This window comes from Equus quagga, chromosome 9 (genome assembly GCF_021613505.1).
Source record: "Equus quagga isolate Etosha38 chromosome 9, UCLA_HA_Equagga_1.0, whole genome shotgun sequence".
In the NCBI taxonomy this organism is placed as follows: domain Eukaryota; kingdom Metazoa; phylum Chordata; class Mammalia; order Perissodactyla; family Equidae; genus Equus; species Equus quagga.
In genome coordinates, this window is record NC_060275.1 from 426,151 (window position 1) to 449,435 (window position 23,285).

The 23,285-nt window shown below is 53.8% G+C and overlaps 1 protein-coding gene across 4 annotated transcripts in view; it reads right to left on the minus strand.

The window, feature by feature from the left end:
• The window catches only part of KCNG2 (potassium voltage-gated channel modifier subfamily G member 2), an 87,722-nt gene that overhangs the window by 22,358 nt on the left and 42,079 nt on the right, over positions 1-23,285 (minus strand). For 3 of the 4 annotated variants that reach the window (XM_046672230.1, XM_046672233.1, XM_046672231.1), the window contains 2 exons: positions 16,014-16,285; positions 13,527-14,229 (listed from right to left, as the gene is read on the minus strand). In XM_046672230.1, the coding sequence (XP_046528186.1) occupies positions 13,527-14,207 (681 nt within the window). In that variant the 5' untranslated portion in view covers positions 14,208-14,229; positions 16,014-16,285. Of the gene's footprint in view, positions 1-13,526; positions 14,230-15,976; positions 16,286-23,285 lie in introns of all 4 variants that reach the window. The other variant, XM_046672232.1, reaches the window with a different exon arrangement.

The window sequence follows — 23,285 nt, forward strand, 5'->3', positions numbered from 1 at the left end:
TGGCCATGCATTGGTGCTGACGGAGTTCCACCACCGTGTGACGTGCCTGGGCCAGCTCCTGGTGGAAGAGAGAAGAGACCGCAGCCGTCCTGGGCGAGACCCCACTGCACGGTGAGCCCCGTGATGCCTCACGGATGGAGCAAGCTCTTCCAGCCCAAACGCCAACCACGGAATCACCAGCAAACAAGGAGCTCACGCTCTGATCCAACAGGTTTTGGGGTAGTTTATTACACAGTAAGAGATAATTGATATCGGGGTGGGTCTCCTCTTTTATACTTTTGTTCCCTTATTCTCCAGAATTTACAGGCTAGTATTCCATATGTATTTCACTAGATTTTTAAGATTATTTTGTGAGGTTCCAAAAATAACGTTGGTGTTTTGTTGAGAGTGTAATAAATTTAAATATTAACTTCGGGGGTACTTTTCCCGTTCAAGAACATGACATGCCACTCTTTATTCAGCCCTTTTCACGTCTCTCAGTAGAGTGATATTTTTTTCTTTTATAGCTATTGAAACTTTCTTGCTGAGATTATTCCTAGGCATTTCATGTTTTTGTTATTATAGCAACCAGAATAGTTTTCCCATTAAATTTTCTATTACTGATAGCATATAGAAAAGTAGCTGATTTTTGCATATTTTCCAGCCAGCCACCTTAACAAATTCATTTATTTGTAATAATTTTTCAGCTAATTCTATTGGGTTTTCATTTGATCTGCAAATAAGGAGGCAAATTAGATAATCAGTACAGTTCCCACTTGGTGATGCGGCAAAGGCTGCCTGACCCGGGGGACACACAGTGAATCGTGCAATCTTTATGGGCCAATGTGTGGTATGAGAATTGGAGCTCAGGAAAGAGGTTTTGAAATGGGTCTGGTGATACTCGCAGGGCCAGGTGGTAGTCAGCACAGCGCCTGGCTCACCACCTAAGTTTGCACCCAGGTCAGAGTCACTGCCCACTTGGTTCAGAATTATTCTTGCTGAGGTGGTGGTCCTAGGGGCTGCCCTCAGACACAAGCCCATCAGGGTCCTGCAGCCTCCCCCACACAACTGACTCTCAAGTCTCTTTGCAGGGCTGTGACCTGTGAACAGTCTGGGGCCACTGCATGTCCATCATGGTCTGGTGCCATTTGTGTGTCCATCACTGTCTGGGGTCATTTGTGTGTCTATCATGGCCTGGGGCCATTGCATGACCATCACGGCCTGGGGCCAGTGCATGACCATCATGGCCTGGGGCCACTCTGTGTCCATCATGGCCTGGGACCATCGTGTGTCCATCAGGGTCTGCCGTCATTTGTGTGTCCATCAGGGTCTGGGGCCATTTGTGTGTCCATCAGGGTCTGGGGCCATTGCATGTCCTTCATGCATTTGTGTGTCCATCACAGTCTGGGGCCATTGTATGTTCATCTGTGCCAAGGTCACACGGTTTCACCAGCTGTGCACAGAAGCAGTGCCTGTCTCTGTGCTAAATCGCTCTGTCTGGAGTCCAAGGGTGTCTCCTGGGAGAAATATGCCAACACATTACCTGTTCCAGCCACTCCGTATTTTACAGTAATCACTCACATCTTCCCAAACTGAGAGCTAAAATTCAACAACGCCCATGAAGACGAGCCGTGTGCTGTGCTCCCTGCAGGATGCAAAGACCAATAAGACAAAAGGCCTCTTCACTAGGAGTTCCAATCACAAGGGAAATACTGCCAGACTCTGCAGTTCAGGCTGGTCCTGATGCCTGTTTTAGCTAAAATAGGTGCATGGAAGACAGGCCAAGGAAGATGTGGATGGTCTGGGAGGGTTTGTGAAGAGGCGGCACTGGGGGGGTTGAGCAGCAGGAGTCCCACAGAGGGGCAGCCTAGGGCACTGCAAGGAGGCAGAGGTACAGAGGTTGGAGGGCAGCTGAGCGAGGGCTGACAAAGGTGGGTGGTGGTGGAGGGAGACCCCGGCTAGGGATGGAGAATGGGCTAGAGGCTGGCAGCTGTTCTTCCCCGGGAGGGGATCAGGGTGTGAGCACACTGGGAAAATATCTCCAAGCATACACAGAATTAAGAAGTACAAAACAACAACCTAATAAAGGTGGACAGAGAAGGAAAGGAAATCCTCAGAAGTGTAAACGGCAGGTGAAGGCGTGAAGAGATGTTAGCCTCCCAGTGATCAACTGCAAATCAAAAAAGCCAGGAGATGGCTCTTTTTAAGAGACAGGCAAGTTGTCATAAGGACACCCAGCATGGGTGCTCATGCAGAACACCCAGACCACCCTGGGTGGACAGCGAGAGCCCCGGGCAGTGACATCCCATCCATGGGATGGGTACACCCAAGGAAATAATCAGTGGAGTGGACAAAGATCTGTGAACAAGAATGTTCATGCCAGTCGCTTATAACAGCAAAGAACTGGAAACGAAAGCAGCAAGGAGGGAATAGTTATAATGACAAAACAGCACGACTGCTCAGCTGTTGCAGTTTCTGGATGATGCTCAGGGTCACAGTGTTACAGGAGCCCAGTGGCTATACGACCATGTGTAAAGGACTTTCAGAGTTTCACAAAGAGCATCGAGAAGAAAGCACCTGAGCTGAGACATTCAAGCGACAGTCATTGCCTTGCAGTTGGTTTCTACTTTATTCTCTGTACTGCTCTGTTCTTTCCCGGCTCTCTATAAAGAACAAGTGCCATGTCGCGATCAGGAAAACTCTCTGAAGAGCTGCATGCTCTCTGGCTGTGTGGGGAGCAGAGGGACCAGCATGCCCCCCAGGGCCTGGAAAGCTGGGTGGTGGTGGGGAGAGGCCTGGCTGCCCATGTCCCTGGACAGCATCTGAGGTCCCAACTCTGCACCAACCTGAGCCCACATAACAGTCCTCGCAGACGCGCCTGGTTTATTTCTCAAGATGTTCATTTGCAGGTTGAATCAGAAAATAGGAACTCCTCCAATCCCCACGGTCTTCGCTGAAATCCGTGCTCCTCCAAGCACAGCCGGCTCGGAACGTCACCTGCTCCCATCGAGGACCCAGGAACCACCAGTTTAGGGACTCATGAACGTATTTCCTGCCCACCTCCTAGCTCCAAACCTTTACCAAACTTCTTACAGCTGTTGATGAATTAATATTTTTGGTAAAATAAACAGCACAAGCTCCTCCTCTGGGACTAGCCAATTTGCTGAATTATAATAGTTAATGCCTTCTTATTAAAAACATCCTTTCCGGTTATCCTTAACATTTCAGGCTTAAGTGGAGCCTAAAATCATCTGAATTCCAACTTCTCGGGTCTCTTCACAGCCCCAGCTGGGTGACGCCTGATAAATTTATGCTTGGATGAATTCGGCTCCCTTAAAAATGTGGCTAAGTCAAAATAACTCAATCCTATGAGGGAAGTGCCAGGAGGCAATGAATTACACACACGTGGAGAGACCCTTCTTTTCCGCTTGTTACTAATCAGTTAATACTCTCATAGCCACTCCCATGCTGGCAGCTGCGGAGAAAAAGTGAAGACAGAATGACTCCTGCAGTGTGCACTGAGGGTAACAAGACAGAGAACTTCAACCCCGCAGCCTGACGGGGCCCTGGTTTAGGCAACGGCAAAGTCCCCTCATTAGAACAGCTTTAACTGCAAGAGCACTTCATCTTGGTGGACCCAGGAGAGGGGACTCAGTGGGGACGGGGAGGGGTGGGACACGAGCAGCCATGACCTTGGCCCCGAGGGGCTACAGGGCACCATGCTGGGCTCCACATTCTTTCTTCTCTCTTCTTTTCTGCCCATCTTCCACCCCGGCCTTTCCTCCCCACTCTGTCCTGGAGTTAGTGACTGTCCAAGGGCCCGAGGGCAAGGGGCTGCTCGCAGTGGCTGTTTAGGGAAAGCAGGACTCAGACCTGCTTAATCTCAACAGCTCTGAAGAATCTGCACTTATAGATGAGGCAACTGGGGCTCGGAGAGGACACGTAAGTGCCTTAGGTCTTGTGCAGTCAGAGCAAGAGCTGGGATGGAGCCCTGCTCTGCATTAGAGTCTGAGAACTAACCAATACCCAATTTTGCCTCTTAGTGTGACAGAGAAGACAAACCAAAGGCCTTGGACAGATTAGGTCAAAAAGAATCTTGGGACTGGTGTCCAGTTCTGCACAGAAGGAGCTTGAAGCTGCCACTCCATCCTAACAGCAACTGAAAAGCTGAACAGACTGAAAAATCAACCTTGCTTCTTGGATCTGTGAGAGAGGAGGACACAGGGCTGACCTCTGCTCCCAAGACAGGAGAGACGGTCAGGCGAACATGGGAGTCCCGGCTTCCCGGAGCAGAGACCTGAGGCAGCCGCAGGAACCAGGGCCGGGTAGGACAGCCTCACCTGTGACTGACAGATTGCTGGAGGCTCAGTGTGGACAACTCGAGAGTTAGAGCCCCAGGGGGCCCAGTCACAGGGGGAACCCAGTCACAGGGGGAACCCACACATTTTTACTTCCAAGAGCTTGACCAAGTTCTCGTAGTGAATGTCTGAGAAAAGAAGACATCCAGATGCAAATAAGCATATTAAAAGATGCTCCACATCACATATCACATGGGAAATGCAAGTTAAAACAACGAGATACCACTGCACACCTATTAGAATAGCCAAAACTCTCACTCATCGCGGGCGGGAACGAAAAATGGCAGCCACTTTGGAAGACAGTTCGGTGGTTTCTTACAAAACTAAATATACTTTTACCATAATTTTCAGCCATCACACTCCTTGGCATTTACCCAAATGAGTTGAAAATTTGTCCACACACAAACCTGCACATGGATGTTTATAGCAGCTTTATTCATAATTGCCAAATGCTGGAAGCAACCAAGATGTCCCTCAGTAGGTGAGTGGATAAACAAATTGTGGTACATCCGGACAACGGAATATCATTTGGCACCAAAAAGAAATGAGCTATCAAGTCAGGAGAAGACAGGGAGGACCCTTAAATGCATATTACTAAGTGAAAGAAGCCAGTTTGAAAAGGCTACGTACTGTGTGACTCCAACTACATGACCCTGTGGAAAAGGCAGAACTATGGAGGCAGGAAAAAGATCAGTGGTTACCAGGGATCGGGGGACAAACAAGCAGAGCAGAAGATGTTCAGGGCAGTGTAGCTACTCTGCATGGGACCACACGATGGATGACTTCATTTCACCTTTGTCCAAACCCAGAGAAAGTGCAACACCAGGAGTGAACCCCGATGTAAACCACGGACTCTAGGGGATGCCGACGTGCCAGTGTAGGTTCATCAACTCCAGCAAACGTACCACTCTGAAGGGATGGTGGTTGTGAGGGAGGGGTACAGGGGAAATCTCTGCATCTTCCCCTCAATTTTGCTGTGAACCTAAAATTACTCTAAAAAATAAAGTCTTAAAAAAAAGAAAAAAGCCTCGCAGCTTCTGTTCTAGGCTTTGAGCTCAGGTCTTCTATTTCAGACTAAAGCGTAAAGCCAAAACACAAACCCCCTATTTTTTCCCTGCCAAATCTGTGCAGAAAGTAGAGGGTAAAAAACGTTCTGAGCTTCATGTTTATCCCTCGGCACATCCGGCTCTGTTTCCAGTGCCTCTGCGAGTCTCGCAGGAGGGAGCCCCACGGAAACAGGCAGCGCCTCAGATGTGGGCGCCGACAGCCCAGCTGTCTGGGGCCTGGGACCGAGATTCTGGGCAGCGAGGTTGGGGCGCGGCTGAGGAAGGGGCAGGAAGGGCCTGACGCCCACTGGGAGAGGGAGCACCACCCCACCTTTCACAGCAGTCAGGAGGGACGGCCATCCTCATTTTACAGAAAAGAAAGATGAACGGAGGCAGGATCTGAACCAGGCTTGGCCCGCTGCATTGTATTCCCACGGGATTTTGCTGATTCCGGATCAGATCTTTGCAAAAAGGAAAATAAACCAACCAAGCTCATCACCCATTTTTCAGAGGTGGGGAGCCTCCATTCTTGGCAGCCCTCCTCGGGAATGAGGGGGTAATTCCCATGCCCCCTTCTCTGCCCTGGCATTCCTGCAGCCCCAGGGGCACAGGGCAGTCGCCTGAGGTCAGGACCGGCTGCAGGGCTGCTACCGCTACCAGCATCCACCTTTCCTTCCTCCTTTCAGCAAAGAGCAACCTAACCCTCACCGGGCCTGCAGCCACCTGGCCAGGATGACACTCCCAGCCCCTCTGCCTGCATGTGCCAACAGGATGCAGAGGGCTACGAGCTGCCGACTGCTCAGCCATGTTTCCATGTGGAAGCTGGCAGTCCCCCGCTAGGCGGGGACTGGCGCCTCTTAGGACGAAGTGGAGGCAACATGCTGAGCGTGCACAGCTGCAGGCCCCCACGGCGCAGCCCCCGATGCTAGTGGGAGGCCCCATGGTCTGGCTCCTCTGTAGCTGACACAGCATGCTTATGCCGTCAGGGACGGGAGCAGCTCCACCAGGAGCTCAGGAGGAAAGACCAAGCCCCCAGCTCAGCCCCCAGGAGGTTCCTATGCATGCTGGCTCAGTCCCCGAGGCTGCTATGATAAACACCACACCCTGGGGCTGAGAGAACTGGCACTTACTCCTCGTGGTTTCGGAGGTTGGAAGTCCAAGATCCAAGTGCCAGCAGATTCCGTGTCTGCTGAGGGCCTGCCTCCTGGTTCACGGACGGCGTCTTCTCGCTGTGTCTTCACATGGCAGAGGATACAGGAGCTCTCCGGGCCTCTTTTATAAAGACGCTAATCTCATTCAATCACCTCACAAAGGCCCCCTCCTAACACCATCACACTGGGGGCTGGATTTCAATGTCTGGATCTGGGGGGACACAACATTCCATTCACTGTACCTGCTCTTCCAAAGAAATCAGTTCTCAGTGCAGAAGCCCCAGCCCCCCAGGGCTCAGACACACATAACTCTGCTTTCAGGCTTGTGTTTAGGGACAGGGATGACAGTCCCATGCCAGGCGTCATGCCATGGCTCCCTTGTAAGCCCCGGTCGGGTCCCCAAAGATCCCAAAGGACAGGTTAGAACTGCTGATGCTGGGAAGCCGATTTGTCATCTCTGAGGGCCAGCCTTGTGGGATGTGCCAGTGAACAGAACACCCCACCCAACAGATACGTCTGTGAAACAGTGAGCGAGAGCCAGCGCTCAGGCAGTGGTTAATTTTATGTGTCAACCTGACTGGGCCATGGGGGCCCAGACATTTAGTCAAACACGATTCTAGGTGTGTTCTGGTTGGGATTAACTTTTTTTTTTCCCTCCCCAAATCCCCCCAGTACATAGTTGTATATTTTTAGTTGTGGGTCCTTCTAGCCGTGGCATATGGGACGCTGCCTCAGCATGGCCTGACAAGTGGTGCCACGTCCGTGCCGAGGATTCGAACCAGCAAACCCTGGGCCACCAAAGCGGAGCACGTGAACTTAACCACTCGGCCACGGGGCCAGCCCCTGGGATTAACATTTGAATCAGTGGACTCTGAGTAAAACAGACAGCTATGTCCCATGTGGGCGGGCCTCACCCAATCAGCTGATGGCCTGAACAGAAGAGAAATGCTGACCTCCCTCAGTTAGGAGCTCCTCCCGCCCGCCTGCCTGGGCTGGAACAGCCTGTCTTTTGTACTCAAACTGAAACATTGGCTCTTCTTAGGTCTCGAACCTGGGGGCTTTCAGGCTGGAACACCATCCGTTCTCCTGGGTCTCCAGCTTGTCGACTGCAGATCTTGGAACTTCTCAGCTTCCATCACTGTGTGAGCCAATTCCTTATAAAATACATGTATTTTATGTATTTGCATTTTATCTACCTATCTATCCATCTGTCTGTCTCCTGCTGGTTCTGTTTCTCTGGAGAACCCTGACTAACACAGCTCAGAAACAGTAAAGCTCTCACTCCAGCAAGAAGCTGGCCAAATTCGATGTGTGTTGTATGCCCACACACAGCAGACTTTGTCACCAGCTTTCGATGCTGCTGCCAAATGTTCTCAGTGCATTCAGTAGCTGGAATCCCAGTCATGAAATATATAACTGATTATGCGGGTCTTAATTTAATCACGTGAGCTCAAAGGAAAAAATCGACATGCAGATCCAAATACCAGCCGCGATGTGAAGGAAGCGATAGCTTTAGAGAAACAACCTGCGCTCTGCAGACGTTCCATGAAGACTCGCTGTTCTGATGGGCTGGCGCACAGCCTGTCCCCGCTGCCAGCCAGGGCCCAGGCAGGCGCCCAGCACGGTCTCCAGGCAACACTCCAGCCGCCACCACACAAAAGGGATCTAGGAGCTACTCGCTGGAATAACTTCTGTCCACCCATCCTCCAGACAGTTCTGAAGGCCTCTCCTCAGCTATCGGGTCGCTAAAATAGATGTCACTGCAATGGTCCTCACAGCCAGCACCTAGGTGCGCCCCGGGCCTCTCCTGGCCACGGAGAGCACTCGACCCCAACAAGGCACCACTCTGCTGCCCCGTCACCTAACAATCCAGACGCACGTTTCTCGGGAGAATCAGCACCCACCTCCCGGCGACTCGCGGTAACTAGGGTGCTCTGGTCACACTGTGTGCTCACGTGGTGCCTCATCAGGGTGCTGGCCACAGCACAGTGGTGGCGGGGTAGAGAATGAAGGCCAGAGGCCCACGGAGACTCCACAAAAGCCACGGGAAACAGAGGCTCTCACCGTCCGCTCCGTCCTGGGCCTCCTCGGCGACCTGGAGTGGGAGGTGTGGTCAGCTCTGGAGCCGCCTCGCCGTCCGAGAGCCTGGAGAAGTCCCGTCAGCACTGAGCCTGGGCTCTCTGATGTCCAGAGGGTGCAGCACCACGTCCAACTCTGACCCTACCGCAGCCGTGGGGGCCATGGCCCTCCACACTCCCCGGAGCACCTGCGCGAAAACACCGACTTGTCTGCTGGGGGGCTCCGTTCAGCCCGGTAACTAAGTGGTGGAAATATCTCTGGATGATTATCACCGTGACTGTTTCCCTAGGAACCACAGTGCACACTGAGTGTGTTTTGGTTTCCAATGTACTATTCGGGGGTCACAGAATTCAGGATAACTTTCTGTGGCTATGGATGTTTAGGGTTTTGGTATTACTAACCTTTGTCCCTGCAGGCAAGATGGAACCATTGCACAAATCACCCTAAGGCCTGGGTCTGGGAAGCCACAGCCACCATGTGCATGGTCCCGCCGTAGACCAGGCACTGAGAAGTGAGCCCCACTCCTGGCAGGAGTGCTGGGGGAGGCAGTGCTGTTAGGCGCAGACCTTCTGGGACAGGGCAGGGAGCCCCTAGGTCCTGTAGGTAGAGGCTGAGTCCCAAGGGCCCCTGGGGGGTGATTCCACTGGGGGAACACGGGGTGCAGTGGGGTGTGGGCTGGGCAGCCTTGCTCCCCTCTCTGTGCCCTCGACCCAATAAGCAGTCCCTCTCGGGCGGGGCGTGCTCCAAGATGCCCACAGCAAGGAAGCAGTTGACTTGTGTTAAAGATGCTTCATTCGTAAGCTCTGAAGAGCTGTTGGTGACACGTGGCGAGCGTTTGGCTGGAAGATAATTTAGGACTGGAGCGTGTGCCACTAGTTTTCTGGGCAGCTCTGTTTCCTCGTCTGCCCACAGTTGGGCACATGTGCCCGACAATGAGGTCTTCCTTTCTCATGAGTTTTATCCTTGTCTCCAGATGGAACCACGGTTCTTTCCTGGAGGCTCTGTGACGGCCAACTCCGAGGCTGCAGCACTGAGTCATCCCTCTAGGGTCCCATGCCCTCGATGCCCTCAGACAGGAGGGGATTCTTCATTGAAAAGAGAAACGCCTCATGTCTGCTTAGTCTGAGACCATGGACACATGGCAGGATGAGGACAGCGGTGTCTGAGCGGCTGCAAGGGCTGAAAGCTGGTGGGGTGAACACTGTGGCTTGGACGAGGGGGGAAGCACCCCTCGGATGCCGATTATTGCAGACAACCCTGCTTCTCACCATCTGGGTCCCCTGGGAGCAGGCAGGTGGCAGGTGCTCACAGGCCCTGCAGGCCCCGCAGGCCTTGCACCAATGGTGCTGGCAGGGGAGGTGTGGCTGCTGACCCCGACGGGGCCTGGAGAACAAGGAGCAGAAACCTGGGCCCTGAGAATTTTCATGACTGCGGTTGGCTGGATAACGCCCGGAAGACACCCAAGTCTTGGTCCCCAGACCTGCAGCACCTTCCGCGTGTGTCACCTCCCATGGCAGAAGGGGCTGTGCAGGTGGGACGAAGGTGAGGGCCCTGAGCTGGCAGAGGCCTGGATTGCGGGTGGGCTCGGTGCAATCACAGGGTCCTCCTAAGAGGGAGGCTGCAGGGTCGGAGGCAGAAGGAGATGAGGGCAGAAGAGACCAGAGCAAGGCACTGTGAGGACGGAGGAAAGGCCACGGGCCAGGCACACTCCAGCCCTACCAGCTGGAAGGCCAGGAAGGGATTCTCCCCCGAGCCCCCACAGGAACCAGCCTGCCGACTCCCAGACAGCAGCCCAGTGAGGCGGGGTCGGACTCCTGGCTCCAGGACTGAGAGAGAAGAACCTGTTGCCTCGACCAGGCGGTTTGTGGCGGTCTGTTTCGGTGGCATAGGGAGCACAGTGACCCAGGAGGGAGCTCCAGTGGCATTCCCGAGGGGCCCACGGCCAGCAGCTCCCCATGTAACCAAGTGTCCCTGGGCACCTGCCATGGCCCAGCCCAACCCTCGCCCGCCCGTCAGGCTGGCCAGGGTCCTCCCCTGCCAGCTCGGGCCCCGGTGTCTCTGCACCGCCCCCCGGATGCCGATGGCAGCCGTCTCCGCCCACGGCCCCCACGCCGCGGCCCGCCGGCTCCTCGCCGCCCTCTCTCCCTGTGGGGGCGGGGGGCGGGGGGCGGAGCGCAGGAGGGCCCCGCCCGGGCCCGTCTGGGTGCAGCGTGGGGCCGGGAGCCGGCGCAGCCCCGGTGGGCCGACCGTCCAGGCGACACCACCCGCAGGGGCCGGCGTCCGACAGGCGCTCTCCGCCCCAGCCGGGGCCTGCTCAGCGGGGCAGGGGCCCTCCCGGAGCCCCGCGTGCCCGGGGTGCGCGGCTCCTGTGAAGCACGAAGCGGCGCACGTGGCAGCGTCAGGGCCGCCCGCTTCGGCTCGGGGGCTCCGGACGCTCGGAACGGTACTCACTCTCGGCAGAAGAGGGGACACGCCGCCGTCCCAGGACCGCGCCCGGAACCGCCCGAGGCGGCACCAGCGGGGGACCGCGCCCCGGAACCACCGGAGGCGGAACCAGCGGGAGGCCACGCCCCGGGCTGCTCCTGGGCGAGCAAAGGGACAGAGGGCCTGGTGCTGGGCTGCTCGGGGAGCGGCCGGCGGGCTCCTCTCCTGCACCTGCCGTGTGGGGCGAACGGGGCGGCGCGAGGACACACCGCGCCGCGGGCAGAGCTCCACGCCTCGGCCTCACCGCGGAGGACCAGCCCCAGCGGTCAGGGGGTGGACAGAGCACCAGCGCACGACCGAGGGCGGCGAACAGAGCCGGGGGGCGAAGGTGATTTGCTGCCCGGCCACCCCTGGGGTCTCTGTTGCGTTCTTCCATCCGGACACCTGAGCAGCCCACTGAGCGTGGAAGACACAGGATTTACCATCTTGGCCCACCCAGCCCTGGGCAGGGGACTCACTGCGCGCCGAGGTGACGCCTGTGCAGACAACGTGGGGCATACACACAGGGGAGTATGTTCTGCCTTTAAAAGGAAGGAGAGCCTGACACCTGCCTCAACATGGACGAACCTGGAGGTCGCAGCCTGAGTGGAATGAGCCAGTCACAGAAGGACGGATCCTGTATGACTCCACCCACGTGAGGCCTCAGAGTCGTCCAGTCACAGAGACACAGAGCAGACGGTGGGTGCCAGCGGCGCAGGAGGGCGAGGGGAGCTGGTGTTTAATGGGGACGGACCTTCAGTTTGGGAAGCTGAGAAAGCTCTGGAGACGGATGGTGGGCACGGCTGCACAACAGTGTGAACGTACTTAATACACTGAACTGTGCACTTGAAAATGGTCAGGATGGCAAATTTTACATACATTTTACTACACACACAAAGGTGATGACACTGGGAGTTTCCTCCTTCCTGTGCAGCGCACTCAGCACCCACTGTGTGGCTGGGTGTCACGGGGGACCCCGCACTTGGGAGCGGCCAGCACACAAACGTGTTTCACCACGCATCACTGACACAGGGATCATTACTTTCTAAACCGGTAACTGGTTTGGTGAGACACACCTAGTGGTGTGAAGTGATGTTTCAGAGAACGGGGAGGAGGTGGGTGGGGGTATGAACCGTGGTGATGTGGAGACCAGTGGGCGCCTGGGAGGATTCTGCAAGGGCCCGGCCTGACTCCAGGGATGACGCCACCAGGAGAGGCAGCCCTAACGCCTCCTGTTTCCTGATTCTCATGTAAATGATTCCCTCCCGCATACTGTATGGGGTTGTTGCTACTCAGAAAATCCAGACACCTCCAGTGTCTTTTCAGAAGCAGAATCCAAGACGTGGCCTGGTGAAGACAACTGGAAATGATAGCTCAGGAATCAGGCACCCAAACAACGAAGGAAGCCAAACCAATTTCCTAAAATTTACATTTAAATTTAATCTGCAGTCAGGGTCACCACACTCCGGGTAAAGCCAGCTAACAGCGAATGTTCCGGGAGGAAGCAAGACATTGTCATGATGAGCTGACCCACCGGACGTGCTCCGGGCATAACTTCTGGACCGCGGAAGGGCTCTGAGGCTGGGATGATGAGCTGCTCTGCCCAGAGGCTGGAAGGCAGAAGCAGGGCACCATCAAGCAGAGGGGCAGGCAGGACGCCCCCCACCACCCCATCAGGAAATGCAGGCCAACACTCAGCTTCTTCCTTCAGATACAGTAACACCCTCTCTTCTAACCCACCAATCCAACAGCACAGAGCCTTCCCCGAATGTTTCCTGAACCTTCCACGACGCACTCAGTGCACAAACAAGGACAGGCTTTGGGGAACATTCTAGCGGAGAATTACACTTCTGCCCACGTTCTGTGCCAGCATTCTCACCCGACACACAGAAGGGGGCAGGAAGGAGCCCCAACACCTGGATGAAGCCAGCCCTGGGTTTACCTGAGCTGGAAGCCCGGCCCTGGCTCTGTGCCCTGGAAGAATGCCCAGGCCACAGGTCACGTCCCTGTGGCCCAGGACTCGGGACTCGAGGTAAAGCACACAGCTCTCTAGACCCTTCCCACACCAAGTGTTTCAGCTTCAGGTTGACCGAGCGTCCGGGGCCTGACGTTGGAGAGAGTCAGCGGAGAAGGCCTGCTCAGCAGGCCTCGCTGCGTTCTCGAGGCTGGCTGTAACTTGGAGCCTGCGCTGTCAGTGCACAGCTGCCGGCCTGTGTGCCCTCACTCGGGGGTCACTCGAGGCGCCTGTCAACAGCGCGGGCGAGCTGGGTCCTGGACATCTAAGACCACTACTCGGCGTGCGCTCCCTCGGCCCAGCTGCCTCTGGCCCCAGCCCCACCCCCTCTTGTCCCCGCTGCCTGGCCAACCCCTCAGCCCCTGTCCTGTCCACGCCGCCCGCCCGGTCCGGGCCCCAGCCGCCCCCGTCCCCGCTCTAGCCCCGGCGCGCTCACCCGCTCCTCCTCGGCGCGGATGTCCGGCATGGTGCTCAGGCAGAGGCCGACAGCCGTGACGGCCACGAAGGCGACGGACACGCAGGCGAAGAGCTTGCCGGCCGGCCCCGAGTGCGGGTTGTCCACCACGTCGCGCAGGCGCCGCCGGCCGCGCGCCAGCCGCCCGCTGGGCCCCAGGGCGCGCTCCGGGCTGCCCGGCGCCCCGCGCCCCGCCGGCCCCGCGCCCTGGGCCTCGGCGGCCTCCTCCTCGCGGCGGCGCAGGCGGCGCAGGCAGCAGCGCTCCAGACGGGCCTCGTCGATGCCCCAGTAGGCCAGCTCGTCGCGGAAGGCCAGCGCGCACGGGCCCCGCAGCAGGCGCAGCTTGCCGGCGCGCAGCAGCGCCACGATGGCGCGGAAGGCGCATGGGCTGCGGTCGAAGAAGAACTCGTCGCGGCTCACGTCGTAGTCGTCGCACACGCGCAGCAGCTCGTCGTGGCCGCGACAGGCCCGTAGGCGCTCCAGGCGCGCGAGGGGACAGCGGGCCAGCGCGGCCCAGGCCAGGCGCACCCTGCAGCCGCCCACGTTGATGATGACATGCCGGGCGCGGGCCCCGCCGCCGCCGCCGCCCGGAGGCTCCAGGGCCGGGGGCTCCGCCTGCCCCGGGAGCAGGGCCATGGCCCCATGCGCTGGGCCGGGGCGCATAGGCCGGGTCAGGAGGCTGGGCCTGCAAAAGGAACGGAGCGCGCGTTAGGCCGCGCTGTGGAACCCGGGGAGCGCCCTGACCACACACGACCCGGGCCGGGGACCGAACCGAACCGAACCGAGCGCTCTCTCGGCCCACGCACTTGGTTCTTCTCTCCTGCAGACCTGACGTCTACCGAGGATCCAAAGGGGGGACCCCTCATGCTTTCCAGCAGACCCTGGTTAAGTGGCACCCTGTCTTAATCTGTCTCGGGGAGACAAGGGAAACGGCCAACTTTGGGCCGCAGAACAGGAAGTACAAGGAAGCCGGCCTTGGGGACGCGGCCTCGGGAGGTCTGGCCACCGGTGGGTATCAGCCTCTTAGCTGCCGGGCACGAATAGGGAGGCGGCTCCACGTGTGAGAGATTCAAGAAGCGTCAGCCAACAGCCAAGTGCCGCAAGGACGTTGTTGGGATTCGCATCAGAGGGAACCCACTAAAAAAGACATTTAAGAGTAATTGAGAACCCCTTGCACTACACACGACTTTAAGGAATTTTTTAAAGGTATGAGAATGGTATTGCTGTCTAAGAACGGGAGTTCTGTCTCTTAGGGCCCACAGTGAGGTATTCGCAGTGAAAGATGTCTGGGGCCTTCCCTAAGCGGGTCTCCCTGGACTGTGCAGACAGACCTTCTTCCTGCTTTTCACAGCCGGGGCGTTGAGTGATGGGGACCCTGGGGCTCATTAGACTTTCTCTCCACTTTTAGGCATGTTTAAAAATTTCCATAATAAAAAAGGTTTTGTTTTTCTTTTTAAAAAGCTTCCAGATAATTTTGCACACAGCTGGTGTTGAGAGACACTGTCTGGAGACAGACACTTAGTGCCTGCTTCTCCTGCTGCCTTGATTTCTCTAAATCAGAGGTTCTTATCTGTTGTCCATGGAGATTCTTCAGGGTGTCCACAAGCCTAATAAAACTACATGCAAACACTTGTGTATGTGCAATTTCTTTCCTTTTTTTTCCTGAGGAAGATTCACTCTGAGCTAACATCCACTGCCAATCTTTCCTCTTTTTGTGTGGGTCACCGCTACAGCATGGCCACTGACAGACTAATGGTGTGGGTCCACACCTGGAATCCAACCCTGGGCCACTGAAGCGGAGTATGCCAAACTTAACCACTAGGCCGTCTAGGTTCGCCCTATGTTCACATTTTTCTAATGGAGGGTCCTCAGACTCTCTAAGGGATCTATGGCCCGCAAAGCTTAAATCCACTGCTCTAGACATTCAAAGAAAGGAAAAGATCTTGGGAGCATAGGAATTGCCAACCCAGGTAGCCTTTCAGAGATGCTGAATCTGTGTCCGCTGCACTAACTGGCAGATACTTAGGGCATTCTCCATTGGACGCCTGCTCCGGAAGACGTGGGCCAGGGCGAGAGTCCAGCCAGGTCTCTTACACGAGTGATGACTCATTTGACTCCATGACCGGGTTCAAGGATCTCACAGAAGAAATACTAAATACTATTTCTCTTCCTAACGAGCATCTGTCCTGGCATGAGCAGAGACTGGCAACCACAATTCCTAAAAGCATAGCTTACGCAGCACTCATTAAAGGGACACTTCACGAACACATAAATTAGGCCAAATCATTTTTTGGCCTGAATATGAACATTTTAACTTTCATGGTGAATTTTGCCACATTTGCACTTTACGTTCATTCCTCTGCCCAGTGCCAGGTCACCCCCTTTAAGTCTGTGTATCTGTCTGGAAATAGGGTCACTGACTCAGGAACCACCTCAAAGAGGGTCCATAAGTCAGCCAAGGCTTTTGACCTTCACGGAGACAGCTGCGGCTTCTCCTCCATGCTGCTGAAGGGCAGTCCTCCTCCCCCAGAGCGGCTGCCTGAGATGTCTCTCTGCTGGCTGACACGGCGAGGCCAGGTGCTCTAGCTCTAGGCACCTCTGGGTACTCGGGCAACGGTGACAACAGCAAAGAAAGCAGGCAGATCCCAAGCCAGGGCCACGAACTCTAAAGACATCGGACAGTGCTTATGACAGGCCCATCTCCCAGAGAGGAAATCTCGGACGTCGGACGAGGTGGTAACCTGGAGAGGAGAGACACAGTACCAGCTCAGTGTTCTCAAAGCATGCGCTGTGGGCCAACAGCATCAGAGTCATCAAGGAACCTGCAAAAACTGCACATTCCTGCCCAACACTTAAAATTCTGAGTGACTGGAAAATTGTATAGTAAGGAGCTCCAAAAACCCATCCCTCTACCAAAGCAACAAAAAGCTGGTAAAAACCATCAGAACTGAGTCTTTTGTAACTCTGGAAATTAACCAAAGGCTTGCAGCAGCCAGGGGAACACTGAAAAAACACGGCTGACTCGGCAACAGCAGCGAGCTCGGCAGCATTTGAACACCCGGCTCCCAGCTCAGCGTCGTCACCCTGAGGACGACAGCCTGGCATCCCGGTACCAGGAATGCACCAGAAGGAGGAGACGGACCTATTTCACAAGGAAATGTGATCATTTATTCTGACCTGAAGGACCGGCTCAGAAGGCTTGCCTCTCTCCCCTAACTTGGGACTCTTCAGCGCTAACATGCCACCTGGGCAGTTTGTCAAAATCATTTCCAGGAAAATGTTTTACCTATTTCTACCTGAGGCAACTGATAACAGTTGAGCAAATGACAGATTAACCAGGAAGCTCGGGAGGAGAGGCTGGGGAGTGAGGTGTTTGGGGAATAAGGGCTTGGAGAAGCTTCTCCCGATTGCTGGAAATCTAGGACATGCAGGTGCCTGGGGCCATGCAGGTGCTCAGGAAGGCCCTGAGAAGGAAGGCCCTCCCTCTCTCCCCCACCCCCCACCTTCAGACTGCACAGCAGGAGGGGAAGGGGAAGAAAGAGTGTGAACTGCGTGCTGAGTGTTGAACATGAGCCGCCCACCACACACACACAGCCCATCTGCAAGGCTGGTTTGCTGTTGCTTTGGTTCCAGGCATTTAAGAGTCTCTGTCTAATCATTTGCTGACCATTATGTTAATGGAACAGAGATATCAGTGGCCACACAAGACAGAAATTGCAGACTTTGCATAATTAGTTCAGAAAAGTCACTAAAACAAACAAAAACACCTACACAAACCCTGGGGAGGGGAGAGTCTGATAGAAGAAACACAGGGGTGGATCTTCATGACCTTGATCAGGTGGTGGTTCCTGAAATACGATATTGCACAAGTGACGAAAGGAAAAAAGATATGCTAGACTTCGTCAAAATTAAACTCCTTTGTACATTAAAGGACATTTCAAGGAAATGAAATGACAATTCACAGAATAGGGAAAAAATTGCAAATCATATATCTGATAAGGGTCTAGTGTCCAGAATATACAGAGAACTTGACACCTTAACAACAAAAAGACAAACAACCCAATTAAAACATGGGCAAAGGACGAGAACAGACATTTCTCCAAGGAAGACACAAAAATGGCTGAAAAATACATGAAAAGATGCTCCACATCATTAGTCATCAGGGAAATGCAAATCAAAACTACCAGATACCACTTCACATCCATTAGCATGGCTATAATCAGACAAATGGAAAAGCAGCGTTGGAGACGATGTGGAGAAGCTCGAACCCCTACGCCGCTGTGGGGACGCGAGACAGTGCAGCTGCTGTGGAAACAGTCAAGTAGTTCTTCAGAAAGGTCAACAATTCCACTCCTAGGTATACGCCCAAGGGAAATGAAAACGCCATCCACAGAAAAACTCATACATGAATGTTCACAGCAGGATTATTCACAATCGCCAAAGGTGGGAACACGGGACTGTCCATTGACTGATGATGGACAGACAAATTTGATCTATCTATACGTTGGGACATAATTCAGTCATAAAAAAAGAAGTACTGATCCACGCTACAACATGGATGAACCTTGAAAACATCGTGTAAGTGAAAGAAGCCAGGCAGAAAAGGTCTCGTGTGAATCCATTTATAGGAAATGTCCAGAACAGGCAAATTTGTAGACAGAAAGCAGGTTAGCAGTTGCCAGGGGGTGGGGGAGGGTGTGATGGGAGTGACTGATGAATGGGTATGGGGTTTATTTTAGGGTAAAGAAAATGCTCTGGCATTAGATAGTGGTGATGATTGCATAACATTGTTAATATACTAAAAACACTTAATTGTACACATTAAAATGGTTGAATGGTAGACTTTATGTTATCTGAATTTTATCTCAATTTTTTAAAAATAAAAAAATTCTGAGTGAGTTGGCCTGGGGTGAAGTCCAGAACTATGCATGTCACAGAGCATGTCTAGTGACTAAAGTCTGAGCCCCAAAGCTTCAACTGTCAACATCAAGACTTTCTGTCGTCATGTTAATGATTTTATACTCCAACCACTGCCAGGTGAAGCTGAAACCCACCGCCCGGCGGCTCAGGAGTTGTCAAGCCAAGAGGCATCCACGTGGATGTGCTCAGCATGCAGCCCACCAATGCCCACCTGACCCAAGAGTGGGACTCACCTGAGACTTGAGCAAAGGGGTTGGGGCGGGGGTAGAGCCTAAACAAGATGCAATCAGCTAGCTCGACTTGGCAGCTAGGTCTCACCTGCCAGTAAAGAATTTGAGAGTTTCTTGTGGATGTGAGAAAAGTTGCCTTAGGGGTATAACTGCATGAAGGGAGTGAGGAAGAAGTTTTCACAATCACTGGGACCGTGTGTGCCCTGACCTTCAAAAGCCAGCTCATTGCAGAAATGAGGAGAAAGTGACCATAATCAGTGCATTGTCCAGTGAATGTCTCACCCGTATCTGCTGTGTCACCTGATCACCTGGCGATGCTTTGTGGGGCTTACAGTCTGGGGGCCCACGCACCCAGCGCCTCCAACACCACAGTCAGGTCTGTGCAGGGAAAGCAGAGGGTGCTCGGGAGGGCACCCAGGGAGCCCAGGACAGCCAGGAGGGCTTCTCAGAGACTGCTGGCTGGGCAAAGAGTTGGGGAAATTTGGAAGAAGTTGTGCTGAAGGAGGGAGATCTTATTTTACTTAAAAGGGACCAGTTGTTTAGGTCATGGGAACTTGTTGCAGAGGTTTCCTGAGCTGTTTCCTCAAATCGAGGACTCCTGGGGATTCAAGGCTCTGAGTGGGCTCACAGACTGAACTCCAACGAGGAGCAAGGCCTCAGAGCACACTGCGCCTGCAACAGCAGGCAACGGCAGCAGTGCTGTTGAGGACATCTCACTGGGGCCTGCGCGCGGTGCTCACATGCCCTGCTGTCTCTCCAGGGACATGAGGCCAACTGGGAAGGACAGAGTGGTCTGTGGTTCCAGGAGCGGCTGGCAGAGAGAAGGTGCCAGCCTGGCGCCCAGGCTGAGCCGAGGCTTGCCTTCAACAGTGCAGATCAGCAGCCTGCCAGAGGGAGAGGCTGCTCGTCTGCCTTCACAAAACTGCTGAAATCTGCGCTGAGACCAGCAGCTTCCACCCGGAACACAAACATCAAGCTTCACCCTAAGGAACAGAGCAATCACCTGCCTTACACGACAAGCACCGTGCTGGAAAGCCGTATGGCTGTACACAGCGCTGATGCCTCCGCTTTCTCATGTCCCCCTGGGGTCATGATCTAAACATGCAGAACAGGTTGACTGACTCTCTGAAGCCAAATCAAACACGAATTCCAAATTCTTGGTAGGTAGGGATGAATAATCGTTAAACAATAGGATACACTGCGCTAGAACCTGGAACTCTTGCTGGAAAGGGTTTTCTTCCCCCAAAATATACATTTACAAATATAAACATAAATTATATGTTACTTTGTGTTTTTAAGTCAACTTCTTGTTGACTTAAGAGACTTCTAAGGTACTTCTGGAACCCTGAAGCACATTCCCCATCCCCAGCCTAGAACATAACAGACTCTGAAGTGCTGTTCGTTTTAAGAAAAAGACCGACAGCTCGATAGAAAAGATGGGCAAATTGTCATAAAGTTGACAGTAAAGCAGAAAAATAGCCTTTAAACATATGAAAACATGCTCAACTTCATTCGTAATAGCAAAATAAGCATTTCAAATTACCACAAGGTATTATATTGGAATAGATGACAAAGTGTGATGATACACTCTGTTGTCAAGGATGTGGGGTCTACCAGAAGCATTCAGTTTTGCTGGATAGTAGATTGGTACCACCATCGTGAGAAGAGGTAAGGGTCTGAACTAACCCCACAGGAAGCAGGGACCTTTGTAGGACTACACCCTCAGCGAAAGGGACAACTAGGAAAAATCTACCTATGGGGACAGGAAGGTTGTAAGACTTCTCTGCCTGGATCTAGGTAAAAAATGAGACCATGTGTCTGAAGCCACAATGGGTTTGAGGTTGGAATTTTGGTCTGTGAAACCCACAGGTAAGAACTTACGCCGATAGAAGTAGTCTCAGGGTGGTGTTAGAACCACACACATAAGCAGCCCAGAGCCGCGGTTCTCAGCTGGGGGTGACTCTGCCCCTACTGGGCATTTGGCCAGAACTGGGGACACTTTTGGTTGTCAGGACTGGGTGTGACTGCAGGTAGCGGGTAGAAACCAGGGGTGGTCCAAAGCCATACAGAGCACAGGACACAGCCCCAGAACTAAAGGCTGGGCCCCAGCCCAGAATGTCAGTAGCGCCACTGGCCTGGAGGGACAGACTCTCAATTCAAGCCCATGGATTCCCACGATGAAGCCCCAGTGAGGATGGATTTACAGACCAAAGTTATAAAACACACATGATAACAACCCACATGAGCAAACAGCAGCAGAGACGTGAGTAATAGGTTTGGCTCCTAGGAACTTCAGATAATAGAATTATCAAAAATAATTAAAGACATGAAAGAAGGAATTAAAAACACCAGAGAAAAAAGATATTATCAAAAAGACCAGGATGGGGGCTGGCCCCGTGGCCGAGTGGTTAAGTTCGCGCGCTCCGCTGCAGGCGGCCCAGTGTTTCGTTGGTTCGAATCCTGGGCGCGGACATGGCACTGCTCATCAGACCACGCTGAGGCAGCGTCCCACATGCCACAACTAGAAGGACCCACAACGAAATATACAACTATGTACCGGGGGGCTTTGGGGAGAAAAAGGAGAAAAATAAAATCTTTAAAAAAAAAAAAAAAAAAAAGACCAGGATGATGTGAGTAAGAAACAAAGCTGCTGGAAATGAACAAATGCAGCTGTAGACGAGGTTGAAAGCAGAGAAATTGGGATCAGGTAGAGGCATTCCCTCCCAGGAGGCCTCCCATACAGTCAACAGGAGACAAACATTACAGAAAAAGCCACACATGCAGAGGAGGAAGCAAAATTCCCAAGGTCTGTTCGCCAGGAATCCCAGAAGAAGAGGCAAAAATAAACCAAGGGAAGAAGATGCATCAGGATTGGGGATTTACCAGTGCTCAAGATGGAAGACTCCCAGAGTGCCAAATAGGATAAGGAAAATCCCACGCCTGGTGCTGTATAGGGAAACCTGGGAGCATTAATCCTCAAATAAATGTATCCAGGGGAACTGGATGGTTTTTCAGCTTGGGAAGTAAGGAAAGCTTTCGTCTTTCTACTTCTGGGGAAGATGCTCTTCAGGGCTGAACCCCACTGCGGCCCGCACAGCCTCCCCGCTCTCCATTAGCCACACTATTTTCAGCCTGAATCCCTGTAGCATTTGGTAACTGGGGCTGGGACACACTCCAGGGTCACGGACAGAAAGGGCTGGGCGGCCAGGGTCTGCTCTTTCTGAGGCAAATGCATTGGAGGCAAGGAGAGGCTGCCTCCCCCACTGGCTGTTTCCTCTTGAGCCCTGCTCCTGGCAGGCGCACACCCGTCCTCAGAGCTGCCGAGCCCGCTGCTCACACAGGCTGCTGCAGGAAACAGCGCCAGGCAGTGCTGGCGGCTTGCAGAGGAAGCAGAGAACACAGGCGGGGGCGTGGAGGTGCCAATTAGTAATGGTCTCTCCTGGGGGGGTGAGGAGGCCACGCTGGCAGAGGTGTGAATGTGAGCGTGAGCGTGTGTGCAGGGCTTCCTCGTCCAGGCGAAAGGAGAGAAAAAACAGGCCTGGTTTGGAATGGGATGCCAGGCATCAGAAGGCCAATCCACAGCTGAGGAAACATTTATTCTGTAACTGAATCTACCATTTTGTATTGAGACTTAAAAATGTTAATGGGAACAGACTACAACCTCTTTATTGACCACGAAGTTTGGATTTCACCCAAAGAAGGGAAGTATTCTTTTCTAGGAGAAATTTCTTTCCTTGTGCAAAAAGAGATAGAGCTTTCTCATTAGAGCAGCTGACCTTTAAAATGAGACTCTTGATATACCCGGGCAGATGGAGCGCCGCTGATGGGAGCCCCGCCATGGTCCCCACGTCTCTGGGGCCCTCACGTGCCCCTGGGCTGTACACCTGCATCTCTGTGCCCGGGGCTTCCTCTGGCCACCAGGGTCCATCCTGCCCATCCAGCACAGGCCAGGGATGCCTGAGCCTTAGCGCTCCCCGGAGCAGCCTCATGGTGACTGAAGGAGCTAGGCGGGATGGCCCCCAGGGGCCCCACTGTAGACTGGCTCTGCCTTCCCGTCCCTGTGTGGCTCCCGACTGCTGGGCTGGCTTTCCTGGGATGACTCGCCAAGGAAGTCACCTGAGCCCTTTATCAGGATCTGCTCTGGAGGAATCTGAACCCAGAGTCGGGAAGGGTGAGGCCAGCACTGCATTTCGAGACCACGGTTCCTGGAACTTTATGGAAAGAGAAACATGCAGGGAAAAAGGTCTGAAAGAGCATGTTACCAAGAGTCTCATTCATCCTTTCATTCGCTCAACCAACGATCGTCCGGCACGTCCTATGCACCAAGAGCCGCGATTCAAGGATGCAACCTGCTGTCTCTTATTGTAGAAAGAAAAGGGATTCAATGACACTATCTTCGGCCACTTCGCTGGGTCTTTTATAGGAATTAGTCTACTTTATGATACTATGTCTGTGAACCGACAGTGCCCAACCTTTGCCCTGCCGATCACCTGCTTCTCTAAGCAACTTAGGGTGCAAATAATTTACCATCCAAACTGGGACACTCTCTGGAAGGCAGGGTGCTGTTAACAATGACATGGGCCGACCAGAG